This window comes from Mustelus asterias, chromosome 19 (assembly GCF_964213995.1).
Source record: "Mustelus asterias chromosome 19, sMusAst1.hap1.1, whole genome shotgun sequence".
Classification (NCBI taxonomy): Eukaryota; Metazoa; Chordata; class Chondrichthyes; order Carcharhiniformes; family Triakidae; genus Mustelus; species Mustelus asterias.
The window spans coordinates 25483516-25498277 of record NC_135819.1 but is presented as its reverse complement, the minus strand read 5'-3'; the positions used below and the strand labels follow the sequence as shown (position 1 = coordinate 25498277).

Below are 14762 nucleotides of genomic sequence, written 5' to 3'. Positions count from 1 at the left end.
AAAGTAGAAGGGAAGGCTGCTAAAATGGAGTATTTATTTAACAATGCGGTGCTCTGGGATTTTGTTGATAATGATGTGGAGATGCCAGTGTTGGACTGGGGTAAACACAGTAAGAAGTCTCACAACACCAGGTTAAAGTCCAACAGGTTTATTTGGTTGCAAAATCCACTCGCTTTTAGAGCGCTGCTCCTTCGTCAGGTAAGTGGGAGTTCTGTTCACAAACAGGGCATATAAAGACACATACTCAATTTGCAAAATAATGGTGGAATGCGAATCTTTACAGGTAATCAAGTCTTAAAGATACAGACAACGTGAGTGGAGAGAGCGTTAAGCACAGTTTAAAGAGTTGTGTATTGTCTCCAGACAGTTGAGTTGACGGGTGTGTTCTTTGGTCGGATCTGCGGGTAACTGTCTGTAGTGTTCCTCGTTGTTCAGTTGTCGGTACACTTCTTTGCTAACTGTTCTGTCTGGAGACAATATACATCTCTTTAAACTGTGCTTAACGCTCTCTCCATTCACATTGGCTGTACCTTTTAAGACTTGATTACCTGTAAAGTTTCGCATTCCAAGCATTATTTTGCAAATTGAGTTTGTGTCTTTATATGCCCTGTTTGTGAACAGAACTCCCACTCACCTGACAAAGGAGCAGCGCTCCGAAAGCTTGTGGCTTTTGCTTCCAAATAAACTTGTTGGACTTTAACCTGGTGTTGTGAAACTTCTTACTGTATTTTGTAGATACCTAGGGAAAGGATATATCACTTTAGGGCCATCATCAAAAATTTACCATTTGAATGGCTTGAATGAAGTTCCAAAGTATATTAACTTCAGTTTATTTGGGCTTCTGGCTGGTTTAATAATTCCATGGAAAATTTACCACATGGATCACAAACATTTTAAAAAAGTAACATAGTTTCAAATGCTGAGACATAGAAAGTGCCATTTGTTTTCAATGTTTCTCTTAACTTTCCCGGGCTGACAACAATGTGGAACTCTGACTACAAATAAATTTAAATAAATTGCTTGGAAGACCACAACTCAAATTAAATCCATTCACGATAATAAAGTTTATTTTTAAAGTTTAAAGTTAAAGTTTATTATTTATTAGTCACAAGTAAGGCTTACATTAACACTGCAATGAAGTTACTGTGAAATTCCCCCAGTCGCCACACTCTGGTGCCTGTTCGGGTCAATGCACCTAACCAGCACGTCTTTCAGACTGAATGGGAATAGTTATACAATGAGAGTTTTGCGGCACTGAAAGAGGTCCTTGGGTCCATTGCGTCTGTGCTGGCCATCAGACATTTATCTATTCTGATCCCATTTTTCAGCATTTGATCGATAACCTTGTATGCTTTGGATAATTTTCCTTCTCTGCCACGAACAAAAACATACATCTCTGATACCATCCTTGCAAGCCTTTTTTACACCCCCTCCAATTGTTCAATATTTTTCTTAGAACACAGCTTGCAGTTTTTGGTTGTCATATTATAGTTTGGTCCAGTGGTTCTCAATCTGTTATGTCATGGCACGCCTCTATACTGTTAAAAAAACTTGAAGCACACTTCCTATCTTCTCTCTCTTCTTCCCTTACTAGCAACTTCATTTTTAACTTCTCTCTGTCCTCTCACCTTTTTTTTAACCTCTCCCTGTCTCCCTTGCTTTTAAGATGTGGAGATGCCGCTGTTGGACTGGGGTAAACACAGTAAGAGTTTTAACAACACCAGGTTAAAGTCCAACAGGTTTATTTGGTAGCAAATGCCATTAGCTATCTGACAAACGAGCAGCGCTCCGAAAGCTAATGGCATTTGCTACCAAATAAACCTGTTGGACTTTAACCTGGTGTTGTTAAAACTCTTACTCCCTTGCTTTTACACAGTAAGAAGTCTCACAACACCAGGTTAAAGTCCATTTAACCTGGTGTTGTGAGACTTCTTACTGTGTTTACCCCAGTCCAACGTCGGCATCGTCACATCATCCCTTGCTTTTCCCAGGGGTTTTGCGCCCTTTTAGAGTTTTCACTTTTTGTGCAGGCGCGTGGAACCTATGTCTTCAGCTCCAAGTTCCGTTGGTCATGTGCATGGTCCTGACAAACATAAAAAATTTAAACCAGGCACATGTGGCTTTTTCCCAGCTCACGCATGAGCAGCGGACCCAAAATTTATCAGGTCTTGGAGATGCCAACCACAGAGCTGAAGACAACAGTTAGTTCTAGTTTAATTACATGAATTTTGAGTCGAATACTTTTTCCCGGCACGGGGCGGGGGGGGGGGGGGGGGGCCTTCACGGCTGTGCCACACAGGGAACCACTTGTGGAGTCTAACCAAAGTTCAATATAGGTTTAGCACACTTTTCAGTTCTATTCCTCTCCCTTTGTTGCTTTACTCCATCGAGACTTGCACCTTCCAATAAGTGAAGTCCCTATTCTTCCTAACAACATACATTACTTCTACCTGTGCTGAACTTCATTTGCCATTTATTTGCCCATTTTGCCAGTTCATTAATATCCTCGTGCAATTTGTTACAGTCCTCCTAATTATTGACTATCTCGCCTCCAAACCTGCTCCCTGCAACTTGGTATTATTTGTAAACATAGGAATAGTATTTTTGATTCTAAAGTCCAAATCATTAATGCAATTTATTATATTAAATCTTAACTGTACATTTGTTGACATTTCTGCTATGTTTTACACTATGTATCTCATATTGCACAACACTCCTGATCTCATCCAATAATATGCATGGACATGACAAACCATAGTAAGAAGTCTCACAACACCAGGTTAAAGTCCAACAGGTTTATTTGGAATCACGAGCTTTCGGAGCGCTGCTCCTTCCTCAGGTGATGAGTATGATAATTGCTACAGTTATAAAAGCATTACACTTTAGAAAATTCATTTGGTTTGTTCATAGTGTGATTAAACATGTTTTAAAATGCAATTTTGATGAATTTGCTATTGTCTTAAACTGGTGTTCATTAAAGTAAAATAAACCTGTGTTAAAATGGCTCTGACAGAGATTTGACAAGTAATTAAAGCTCCTGGTAATAATTGCATTGCCATTTTTTTCAGTGACAAATGCTGTCATGTATTAAATATAAATATTATGCATTCCCAATGTGAATCCAACAGTCCAAGAAATAGCTGTGTTCAACATTACCTGTGAGATCCCTTTCCCTGAATTGTATCATTGGGAATATCATTGTGTCAGCGACCTGTTTAGCTAGTTCTGTATGAAGAGAATTTAGCTATGAAAAAAGTAAGTGATTTTATTAGTTATATTCATTGTCATTCAATAAGTCAAATTATACAAATTACACAGAATTTGCACATTTTGCAAAATAAGAAATTTATAATTTGTGGATCTTCTGATTTCACTGCTTGTACATTTACCTTCTACACTGGTTTCAAGAGTTTCTGCAAACTCAACTGACTGAGGAACTGAAATCAACCAGGTCATTTATTCTTTGTGTTCCATACCTTGCACTTTTAAATGCAGGTGAATTTAGCAAAACAGGAAACATAAAATTCATAAAGTGCATATCAATGAGGATTGGAAGACTGATGTCGCCCGACATTATTTGGAATCAGAACAACGGGTATTGGCACATCAGCTATTTATTCCAACTGGGAAGTGAAAAAAAGATTGATAAAATTCTGTAGCCACAACTAGGAGCTCTGGTTTTGCAGATGTTTGTGCACACAGCTTGCTACAATTGGCCAGTGATTTGTCATTGAGCAAAGCAGAGGCCACTTTGAGGGACCATGTGTTGAAGCTGTGGGAGAGAAAAGAAAAACAAAAACTGCCAATGAGGCCGCATCAACAAACCTCAAATTCATTTCTGCTCAAGGTGCTCAACTATTAAGAAAAAAAGGGATAACTGGACCATGCATGAAAGAGAGGGAGAAGAGAGATGCAAGAGCAAGGGGTGGGACAGAATAGGACCCGATTGGGAGATGTGGAAATGGGGGAAAGGGCTAGCTGAGAGGTGTATTCGGAGGAGTGGATGTTTTCAGAGCACCAAGAACTAAAAACCTAACTTAATGAGTCAAGGCATCCTCACTTACATTTCCACTCCAAGCACTCGATCTCTTCCTGGTGGTTGATGACCATTAGTACACATGCTCAGAGAAAAGCACCGAGGCAAAGGCAAGAGGAGATTTCTAGCAGTCTCTTAAACCACTGCCCTGGAAAGACAGGACAAGTGTGCTGGGGAGAAGATTTACAGGACACTGGACAAAGAGGAAAAATATGGGACATTCCCATAAAATGTGTTTCCATCTGCCTCTCATATCAAAATCTCATCAGAGAAAAGCCCTAATTTGTATCTGTACCAGGTGATAACCTATGCTGTTTTAGTTGACAGTCAACCAACATATTGGGAAAAGTATACAAGAATGATACTCATGTAAAGAGGATTGCTGTAAAATACTAAAAATAAACAACATGAAACATTATAACAGTAAGAAACACAGGATACCACTTCCAAAGTAAAGAAATGCAGGATATTATTTCAGGATAAAGGAATTTTGGATATTACTGTACAATAAGATAACACAGTATAGTCAAAGCAAACAAATTTAAATTCGGAAAAGTAATATTGCACAAGTAATGGAAAAAAAAATCTATCAAAAATGCAATAAACATTTAGAATAATTTACCAAGTAGGTAATACAGTCCAACACATTAGACCTTTTAAATTTTAGTTGTGTTGGAGTCTCTGAAGATTGGGATGCTTTGGTCTGACTGGCATTTTCTTGTCCTTTGACTTTGTGTTTTCTCACACTCTGGGCAGATTGTGAAAGCATAAATGAGCGATGAAATCAGAAACCCAACAGTAAATAAGGAGGAACTATTTCAAGTGGAGGATACAAATTTAAAGTGATTTGCAAAAGAAAACAAAGGTGACAAGAGGAAAACTTTTTCTACATTTAAGTTGTTCTCATCTCAAATGCACTGCCTGAAAGATTGGAGGAAACAGACTCAATTAATCTTTAAAAGGCAATTGGATATATACTTAAAGGGAAAACTTTTATTGGGTAAGAGGAGGGAATGGGGCTAATTTGGTAGCTTTTTCAAAGAGCCAGTGCAGCCCTGATGAACTGAATAACCTCCTTCTGTCCAGTATAATTCCATTATTCTACAAATAATGCTATTGACTCCTTGTTGGCTTTTGTCATATTCAAAAGTTAGCAGGATTAGGCCAATCAGCCTGTCGAGCCTGCTCCACCATTCAATACGATCATGGCAGATCATCCACGTCAATGCCTTTCCCCCACACTACCCTCATATTCCCTTATGTCATTGGTCATTTCAATTTGATTCTGATTGAAACTATACAATGAGGGAAAAGTCTTACATTGTGTCTGTACCAGATATAAGCCCACCTCAACAAACCTGCAGTATCTTCTTATCTTAGCGAGTAGGATAACCATAGAATTATGTAACATTTGTTTCCCTGGAACAGGACACCCAAAATGATAAAATCAGATTAAAGCCATAAATAAATCTACTCACCCTTAATGAATAAAATGACAGTCTTTTTGACAAAAATTAAAATCCCTTTTGACACATATAGTGAGCAGCAACAGCAAAGATAAATTTAAAACATTAGTGTGGGCCAAGGAAATTACCAGACCAGGGGACACCAAAACTGAGGCATTTTTCATTTCAATCATCTCTTAATTTTTGTTATGTCAGGTGCATAAACCAGGTGCTGAAGCATCCAATGCCCGATATATTGGTCCAGAGAGCATCCATTTTAACAGCAGCTCATGAGCAATCAGAACTTTGGGGAGATTGTTTTCTGCTTCTTAGCTTATGCATATTCCTGAGTGGCAACTACAGGAAATGCTACCTCTCTCTCCAACGATGCCACCCTTTTGCACACAATAGCAGTGGAACAGCTCTTCCTGTCACTTCTCCCCCCCAAAAAATTATTGTTTAAACATATTTTAAAATAAATGATAATTAAAGAACAATGCTTTCACGAATAAAATATATTTAAAATCATACAATCCAGTGCATTAGAAAGCTCACCAATTCGACAAGTTGGTGGAGGAGCTGATGAAGGGTTCTGGAATTAACTTGGAAAGCTAATTCGTCATACAAGTAAGCACTGCAAGGCGCGCTTGTCCTCGGCAATGGACATCTGTCCTATAGCTGTTTATTGATCTGGTTTCACACCATCGGCTGTGAGCAAGTGATCCACGTATGGAGCCTGGTTGACCCAGAAACTGGATTTAATAGGGTTGAGCTTTAAGCACCACTAGCCTGTTTGAGCCCAAGGTTTCTACAGAAGCACAGCAGAGCAAGAGCAGAGGGAGGTGAACATCACAGCAGGAAAAATATTTGAAACGTGATATCGCATCGTGTGACGATAAACATTTAAGTGAACCTCTTTGTAAGTTAAACTAGGCCAAGAAGCCTGTTTAAAAACTAAAATTAAAAATTAAAAAATGAGCTAAGTTGAATCGGAGAAATGGGGCGCATGATATTAGGGAAAAATGTTAAACCTCTAAAAAACATAAGATGTAGGAGCAAAAGTAGACCATTCGGCCCATTGAGTCTGCTCTGCCATTCTATGAGATCAGACCAGCAATCATGAAACTGCCTGTAGGGCATCCTCAAATTCCTCTATTCGACGAGATGAAAGTATCTGTATGGTCATGTTGTCAATGTCCTTCTCACGATCTGCCTGGTCTGTGGTGGGTAGGCAGACTCTGGAAAGGGCACCAGCAAGGTACAGCTCTTTACCACATGTGTAAATGACACTGAGGTTGCAGCACTGCAGCTTGAGCATTTTGTGCTGCAGCCGTACAGACACAGTGCGAAGAGGCTTTTTAAGAATAGTTATAAGCAGCTGATGATCAGTTTCAACACTTACTGGATGTCCAATAATGAAGTCATGAAATCTATGATAAGTGAAGACTAGGGCAAGGAATTCCTTCTCAATTTGGGCTTAACGAGTCTCAGTGTCAACGAGGGCCCTAGATGCGAAGGCTACGGGTCTGTCAAGTATGAGCTGGTCGGCATCTGATAGGAGTACAGGTGCTCAAATGTCAAAGTACTGTCACACTGAAGGGGCTGAGAGTGTATGTTTGAACTTGTTGAACGCAACTGTATGGTGCTCCTGCCAACACCATTCGACAAGTTGGTAGAGGAGCTGATGAAGGGGTCTGGAATTGACTTGGAAAGATAATTCGTCATACAAGTAAGCACTGCAAGGCGTCCTCAGCAATGGACATCTGTCCTATAGCTATTTATTGATCTGGTTTCACACCATCGGCTTTGAGCAAGTGACCCACATACGGAGCCTGGTTGACCTAGAAACTGGATTTAATAGGGTTGAGCTTTAAGTTTATAGTTATGATTTTGTTGAGAACTGAAGTGTGGAACTTTAAAACAAAAAGGGGGCAATCATGTTACTAGGAGTGTACTATAGGGAGAGACAGAAGAGCAGCTTTGTAGACAAATATCAGAGAAGTGTAAAAATAATAGGAGATTTCAACTTCTAATTGGGATAGGCAAATGGTTAGAGGGGGCAAAACTCTTAATGTATATCCAGGGGAGCTTTTTGAACCAGCATGTAGAAAGTCCTACAAGACAGCGGTGGTACTGGACCTAAGAACATAAGAACATACGAACTAGGAGCAGGAGTAGGTCATCTGGCCCCTCGAGCCTGCTCCGCCATTCAATAAGATCATGGCCGATCTTTTTGTGGACACAGCTCCACTTACCCACCCGCTCACCATAACCCTTAATTCCTTTACTATTCAAAAATTTATCTATTCTTGCCTTAAAACATTCAATGAGGTAGCCTCAACTGCTTCACTGGACAGGAAATTCCACAGATTCACAACCCTTTGTGTGAAGAAGTTCCTCCTCAACTCAGTCCGAAATCTGCTTCCCCTTATTTTGAGGCTATGCCCCCTAGTTCTAGTTTCACCCGCCAGTGGAAACAACTTCTCTGCTTCTATCTTATCTATTCCCTTCATAATCTTATATGTTTCTATAAGATCTCCCCTCATTCTTCTGAATTCCAATGAGTATAGCCCCAGTCTACTCAGTCTCTCCTCATAAGCCAATTCTCTCAACTCTGGAATCAACCTAATGAATCTCCTCTGCACCCGCTCCAGAGCCAGTATATCCTTTCTCAAGTAAGGAGACCAAAACTGTACACAGCACTCCAGGTGTGGCCTCACCAGCACCTTATACAGCTGCAACATAACCTCGCTGTTTTTAAACTCCATCCCTCTAGCAATGAAGGACAAAATTCCATTTGCCTTCTTAATTACCTGCTGCACCTGCAAACCAACTCCTTGAGATTCCTGCACAAGGACACCCAGGTCCCTCTGCACAGCAGCATGTTGCAATTTTTTACCATTTAAATAATAGTCCATTTTGCTGTTATTCCTACCAAAATGGATGACCTCACATTTACCAACATTGTACTCCATCTGCCAGACCCTCGCCCACTCACTTAGATTATCTATATCCCTTTGCAGACTTTCAGCGTCCTCTGCGCACTTTCCTCTTCCACCCATCTTAGTGTCATCTGCGAATTTTGACACACTACACTTGGTCTCCAGCTGCAAATCATCTATGTAATTTTAGGGAATGAAGCCAGGCAGTTAGTAGAGGTGAGCCTAGGGGAGCATTTGGGTGATAGTGACCATAATTCAGCAAGGTAGTTACGGAAAATGTCCCAAAATGTGTAGGTTAGATGGATTAGCGGGGTTAAAGTGTGGGGTTTACCGAGATAGGGTGGGGGAGGGGTTAAGATGTTTTGGCGGAGAGTTGGTGCAGACTCGATGGGCCAAATGGCCTCCTTCTGCACTGTAGGGATTCTATGTTTCTATGTAACTGGCCTACAGTTAGCTGCTTTTTATCTCCCTCCCTTTTTGAATAAGATTATTACATCGGTATCCACAGTTCCCTGAAGATGGCAACTCAGGTGGACAAGGTGATCAAGAAGGCGTATTGCATGCTGGCCTTCATCGGTCGGGGCGTTGAGTATAGGAATTGGAAAATCATGTTGCAGATGTATAAAACTTTGGTTAGGCTGCAATTGGGGTATTGTGTACAATTCTGGTTGCTGCACTACCAGAAGAATGTTGATGCATTGGAAAAGATGCAGAAGAGCTTTACCAGGATAATGCCTGGTTTGGTGGAGATGGACTATGAAGAAAGGTTGAACAAACCTGGATTGTTTTCGTTGGAGCATCAGAGGATGAGGGGCAACATCATCAAGGTTTACAAGATTATGACAGGCTTGATGGAGTGGATAGTCAGAGTCTTTTTCCCAGGATCAAAGGGTCAAATACTCAGGGGCATAGGTTGAAAGTGAGTGGGGGAAAGTTTAAAAGAGATGTAAGGGGCAAGTTTTTTCACACAGAGAGTGGTGAATGTCTGGAAGGTGCTGCTGGAGGAGTTGGTGGAAGTAGATTATATAACGACGTTCAAGGGGCATCTGGATACATACATGAATAGACAGGGAACAGAGAAATATGGATGATTTGGTGGCATATAGCGGCAGAAATATTAGATTAGAGAGGCATCTGTGTCGGCACAGACTTGGTCGGCCAAAGGGCCTGTTCCTGTGTTGTACTGTTCTTTGTATTGGCTGTTTTCCAATCTTCTGGGACGTTTCCCGAATTTAAGGATTCTTGTAAAATTGCTACCAATGCATATATTATCTCTGCACCTACTTCCTTTAATATCCAAGGATGCAACCCATTGGGACCAGGGACTTATCAGCCTTTAGCCCCAACAGTTTCGCTAGCAGTTTTTCTCTAGTTATTCTATTTACTCTGTCCCCCCCCATTCTCCCCCGCTCTCCCCCAACCCATTGGCCACTGTTTCCTAGGGGATCTTTTACTCTGAGATTGTTTGTTAAACCAGCCTCATTTCACATTAGCAGCTCCAAAATAGCTTGATCCCTGGTTTGAGCCACAACATATAGTTCAAGGAAATGTCCTGAATATACCCTGTGAATTCTTCCTCATGGTTACCTCTGCCAAATTGATCTCCCCAATCCACATGTAGATTAAAGTCACCCATAATTAATATACTGCCTTTTTTATATGTCTTTCTTGGTGGGCACAGACATAGCCAAATAGCCTCCTTCTGAGCCATGGATTTTTTAGGTTTCTGCCTTGTTTTAAATCCCTCTGTTTTATGTTTCCTCATATACTCGGGGCGGCACGGTAGCACAGTGGTTAGCACTGCTGTTTCACAGCTCCAGGGACCTGGGTTTGAATCCCGGCTTGGGTCACTGTCTGTGTGGAGTTTGCACATTCTCCTCGTGTCTGCGTGGGTTTCCTCCGGGTGCTCCGGTTTCCTCCCACAGTCCAAAGATGTGCGGGTTAGGTAGATTGGCCATGCTAAAATTGCCCCTTGGTGTCCTGAGATGCATAGCTTAGAGGGATTAGTGGGTAACATATGTAGGGATATGGGGGTAGGGCCTGGGTGGGATTGTGGTCGGTGCAGACTCGAAGGGCCGAATGGCCTCTTTCTGTACTGTAGGGTTTCTATGATTCTATGATATGCATCAAACCATCTCTTCAATGCATCAATGCTATCTGTTTCAACCCTTCCATGTGGCAGCGAGTTTTACATTTGTACCACTTCCTATTAGATTGTTTGTGACCATCCCACATATATACCCCCTTGTTCTGTCATCCCCTAAGGTTGAAACCTCTTCACATTTCAGGGAATGGTAGCTGGAATGAATGTGTTAGTGGACTCAGAATCTAGTGGCCTGGACTAATAATCTGGAGTTCAAATCCCACGATGACATCTGTATAACTTAAATGTAATTAAATTAATTAAATCAATCCTTTATTTCAAAAAACTAACATCAATAATGGTGACGGTGAAATTATCGGATAGTTGTAAAAGCCCATCTCATTCATTAATTTATACATGAGAAGAGAGTGCTGATTGTTTGGGAAGTGGACACTCATTGATAGAAGCATTGTAATGGAGAATGCACTAGTTGATGGTTGACATGTAAACTGGGCAAGCAAGCATTGGTTGACATGTAACTAGGCAGCCTGACTCTGATTGGTCAAGGCACTGTCCTGAGGAGTGGATGAGTGAATGGCTAATGCTTATTTTATTTAGCTGAAACAGGTGCGATATGCGTACATGTTCTTTCTGTCTGTGAAGAAAAGGGCTCTGTGTATAAAAATATGGAGCTTCCAGTATACGCAAATATGCCACATTGACAGCCCAACTGACAATCTTAAATTAGTTGCCAGCATAATTCCTAGTGCGCTGAGCATTATTTAGCAAATGTTGTCCAATCGTGGAATCACATTTAATGTTGAACACTGTTTTGAGTTTACAAACACGGGCTATTTGGGTACTGCCTGTATCTTGCCCGTAGCAAACAGTGGAAAGGATATGGTGTTTGAAATGATCTGCCGGTCTTGAGGGTTTCCTCTAGGTGCTCCAGTTTCCTCCCACAGTCCAAAGATGTGCAGGTAGATGGATTGACCATGCTAAATTGCCCGTTAGTGTCCAAAGACGTGTGGGTAGGTCGATTAGCCATGGTAAATATCCAGTGTTATGGGGATAGGGTGGAGGAGAGGGCCTGGGTGGGGTGCTCTTTTGGAGAGTGGGTGAAATCTCCATTTGCCAGATGGCCTCTTTCTGTCCTGTTGTGATTCTATGATTCTTTGGGACATTTTGGCCTACAAACTTGGCATCACACTGGCACTGAAATTTGTATACCACAATACCTACTTGTAAGATAGGCAGATGTCCTTTTGGCTTAACAGTATCCTGTTAGTAGCAAATACCACTCATGTTACCACTGCATAGTAGTAGCATGAAACAGCCAGCTTCATCTGTTTCTCAAATAATGACACCTTGTCCAACCAGGGTAATCTGAGATCGACTGAGTACTTATCAAAAGTGACAGCAGTAGACCTGCCTATCAAAAGCAATGCTTGGCAGTTAACAATTCATCACCAGCATTCTCCATGGCAATGCCTCTACCAATGAGAGTCCACTTGCCAACCAATCAGCACTCTCTTCTCATGTAGTATTAATTTGTTGTTGCCCTGACATTGGTTTTCTCGTGAACTGTCCCGATGATTGCAAGATGAGAGGAGACCTAATAGAGGTGTATAAGATGTTGAGAGGCATAGATCGGGTGGACTCTCAGAGGATTTTTCCCAGGGTGGAAATGTCTGCTACGAGAGGACACAGGTTTAAAGTGCTGGGGGGTAGGTACAGGGGAGATGTTAGGGGTAAGTTTTTCACAGAGGGTGGTGGGCGAGTGGAATCGGCTGCCGTCAGGGGTGGTGGTGGCAAACTCAATAGGGTCTTTTAAGAGACTCCTGGATGAGTACATGGAGCTTAATAGGATGGAGGGTTATAGGTAGGTCTAGAAGGTAGGGATGTGTTCGGCACAACTTGTGGGCCGAAGGGCCTGTTTGTGCTGTAGTTTTTCTATGTTTCTATGTTTCTATGAAAAGCTTCAGCAAAGAAACCCTCCTTTTCAGCAATACTTATGATGATGCTGAGTTACTTCACTAATAGCCTCTCACAAGTTAGCTCCATGCTGAATTTTCTAAAAATTCTTACACATAATTATCTACAATGGAAAATTTCAGATCCAATATCAGTGAAATCAACAACCGAATTGCACACAATAGTCACTTAATTCTAAACCACAGCTCATTTATAAAAAGTTTTGCAAAATTCCAATTCTTGATGCAATATATTCTACATTTCCAAGAGACTAAGAACAGAAAAATATATTTTCATGCTAAATGCCCTGGAATATATATATGCCATTTTTACCCAAAACTTTGAAGTGATCTACAGCAACTCATGATACTACTTTGTTTACCAACCTCTAATTACGGGACAAATGAATGATCAGCTTGACCACTTCAGTGGGCAACAATGAAATGTGGACAGGAATCAAATAAATGATGGCCAGATTTGGCTGCTGTGTTGCCTCCCTTGTAAGTCACTAGCCAAACAGTTGGATGTTTAACCATAATCTGGCAATATTCACGACCGGATTAAATTAGATCAATTTCACACTTTGGCATTGGGTGATTTGAATACCTCATTTTTGAGCTGTTAGGTCTAGTATCAGGTCCACTGCATTACTGTATTCAACAAATTATGTCACTTCCAATGTATTACCTCATTTACAACCCTGGCAAAACGCTGGAGGGTAGAAATCACTTCATCGTCCCCTTTACTCAAGGCGAAGTCCTAAAAATGACAAAGGATTTTAGATTTAGATATATAGCTCTTGAATGATATTGTTTTTGCAAGATTTCTATTTCTTGTACTTTTCTGAAGGCATCAGCAGCTGAAGTCCAGTTCCAGGCACACTAGATGTCTTCCGGTACCTTGTCCAACTGGCCATTTAACACAAATATCGTTAATGGGGCTAATTTCTTCTCCATCTATATCTAATTTTAATGAAACGGTAGGCACTGATATAAGGGGTTTCTCCTCACTTGGTATTTTCATCAAACTGCGAGCCCAACTGACAATCACTGAACAAGTGATCAGGTGGGAAAATGTTGTCATGTCAGCAGGATATTTGAGCTTGATTCCTGTCCTTACCTGAACACATCTGTCCAGTTACATGTGGGTGTCGGGGACAATCGGGAGTGGGAATGCTATATTATGTTCCTATCCTTAGCCCAGTGTTAATGAGATCAACTGTAGCCTTTCTACTGCTGGCCCACTATTCCAGCACAGTACAGTATTCAAACATCTGACTCTCTGACACACTGCTTTACCAAGTGAATCAGCAAGTTGGGTTTACTCAGGCAGTTCAATTAGGGCATGGAATAAAAATGATTAATAGTGTCTCACTAACCTGGTGGAGTTTTTTGAAGAAGTGGCCAAAATGGTTGACGAGGGAAGGGCCGTGGATGTAGTCTATATGGACTTTAGTAAAGCGTTTGACAAAGTCCCTCATGGTAGGCTGGTGAAAAAGGTTGGATCTCATGGGATAAAGGGGGAGGTGGCTAGATGGGTGGAGAACTGGCTTGGTCACAGAAGACAGAGGGTGGTAGTGGAAGGGTCTTTTTCCGGCTGGAGGCCTGTGACTAGTGGTGTTCCGCAGGGCTCTGTATTGGGACCTCTGCTGTTTGTGATTTATATAAATGATCTGGAAGAAGGTGTAACTGGGGTGATCAGTAAGTTTGCGGACGACACAAAATTGGCAGGACTTGCAGATAGTGAGGAGCATTGTCAGAAGCTACAGAAGGATATAGATAGGCTGGAAATTTGGGCAAAGAAATGGCAGATGGAGTTCAATCCTGATAAATGTAAAGTGATGCATTTTGGTAGAAATAATGTAGGGAGGAGCTATATGATAAATGGCAGAACCATAAAGGGTGTAGATACGCAGAGGGACCTGGGTGTGCAAGTCCACAGATCCTTGAAAGTGACGTCACAGGTGGAGAAGGCGGTGAAGAAGGCATATGGCATGCTTGCCTTTATAGGACGGGGCATAGAGTATAAAAGTTGGGGTCTGATGTTGCAGATGTATAGAACGTTGGTTCGGCCGCATCTGGAATACTGCGTCCAGTTCTGGTCGCCACACTACCAGAAGGACGTGGAGGCTTTGGAGAGAGTACAGAGGAGGTTTACCAGGATGTTACCTGGTATGGAGGGGCTTAGTTATGAGGAGAGATTGGGTAAACTGGGGTTGTTCTCCCTGGAAAGACGGAGGATGAGGGGAGACTTAATAGAGGTGTATAAAATTATGAAAGGCA

The 14762-nt window shown here is 41.4% G+C and overlaps 1 protein-coding gene across 1 annotated transcript in view; it reads right to left on the bottom strand.

The window, feature by feature from the left end:
* Nucleotides 1-14762, bottom strand: part of appl2 (adaptor protein, phosphotyrosine interaction, PH domain and leucine zipper containing 2) — a 230723-nt gene that overhangs the window by 159112 nt on the left and 56849 nt on the right. The window contains exons 4-5 of the mRNA XM_078235147.1: nucleotides 13168-13239; nucleotides 3157-3244 (exon numbers count right to left, since the gene is read on the bottom strand). Of these exons, the coding sequence (XP_078091273.1) occupies nucleotides 3157-3244; nucleotides 13168-13239 (160 nt within the window). The remainder of the gene's footprint in view (nucleotides 1-3156; nucleotides 3245-13167; nucleotides 13240-14762) is intronic.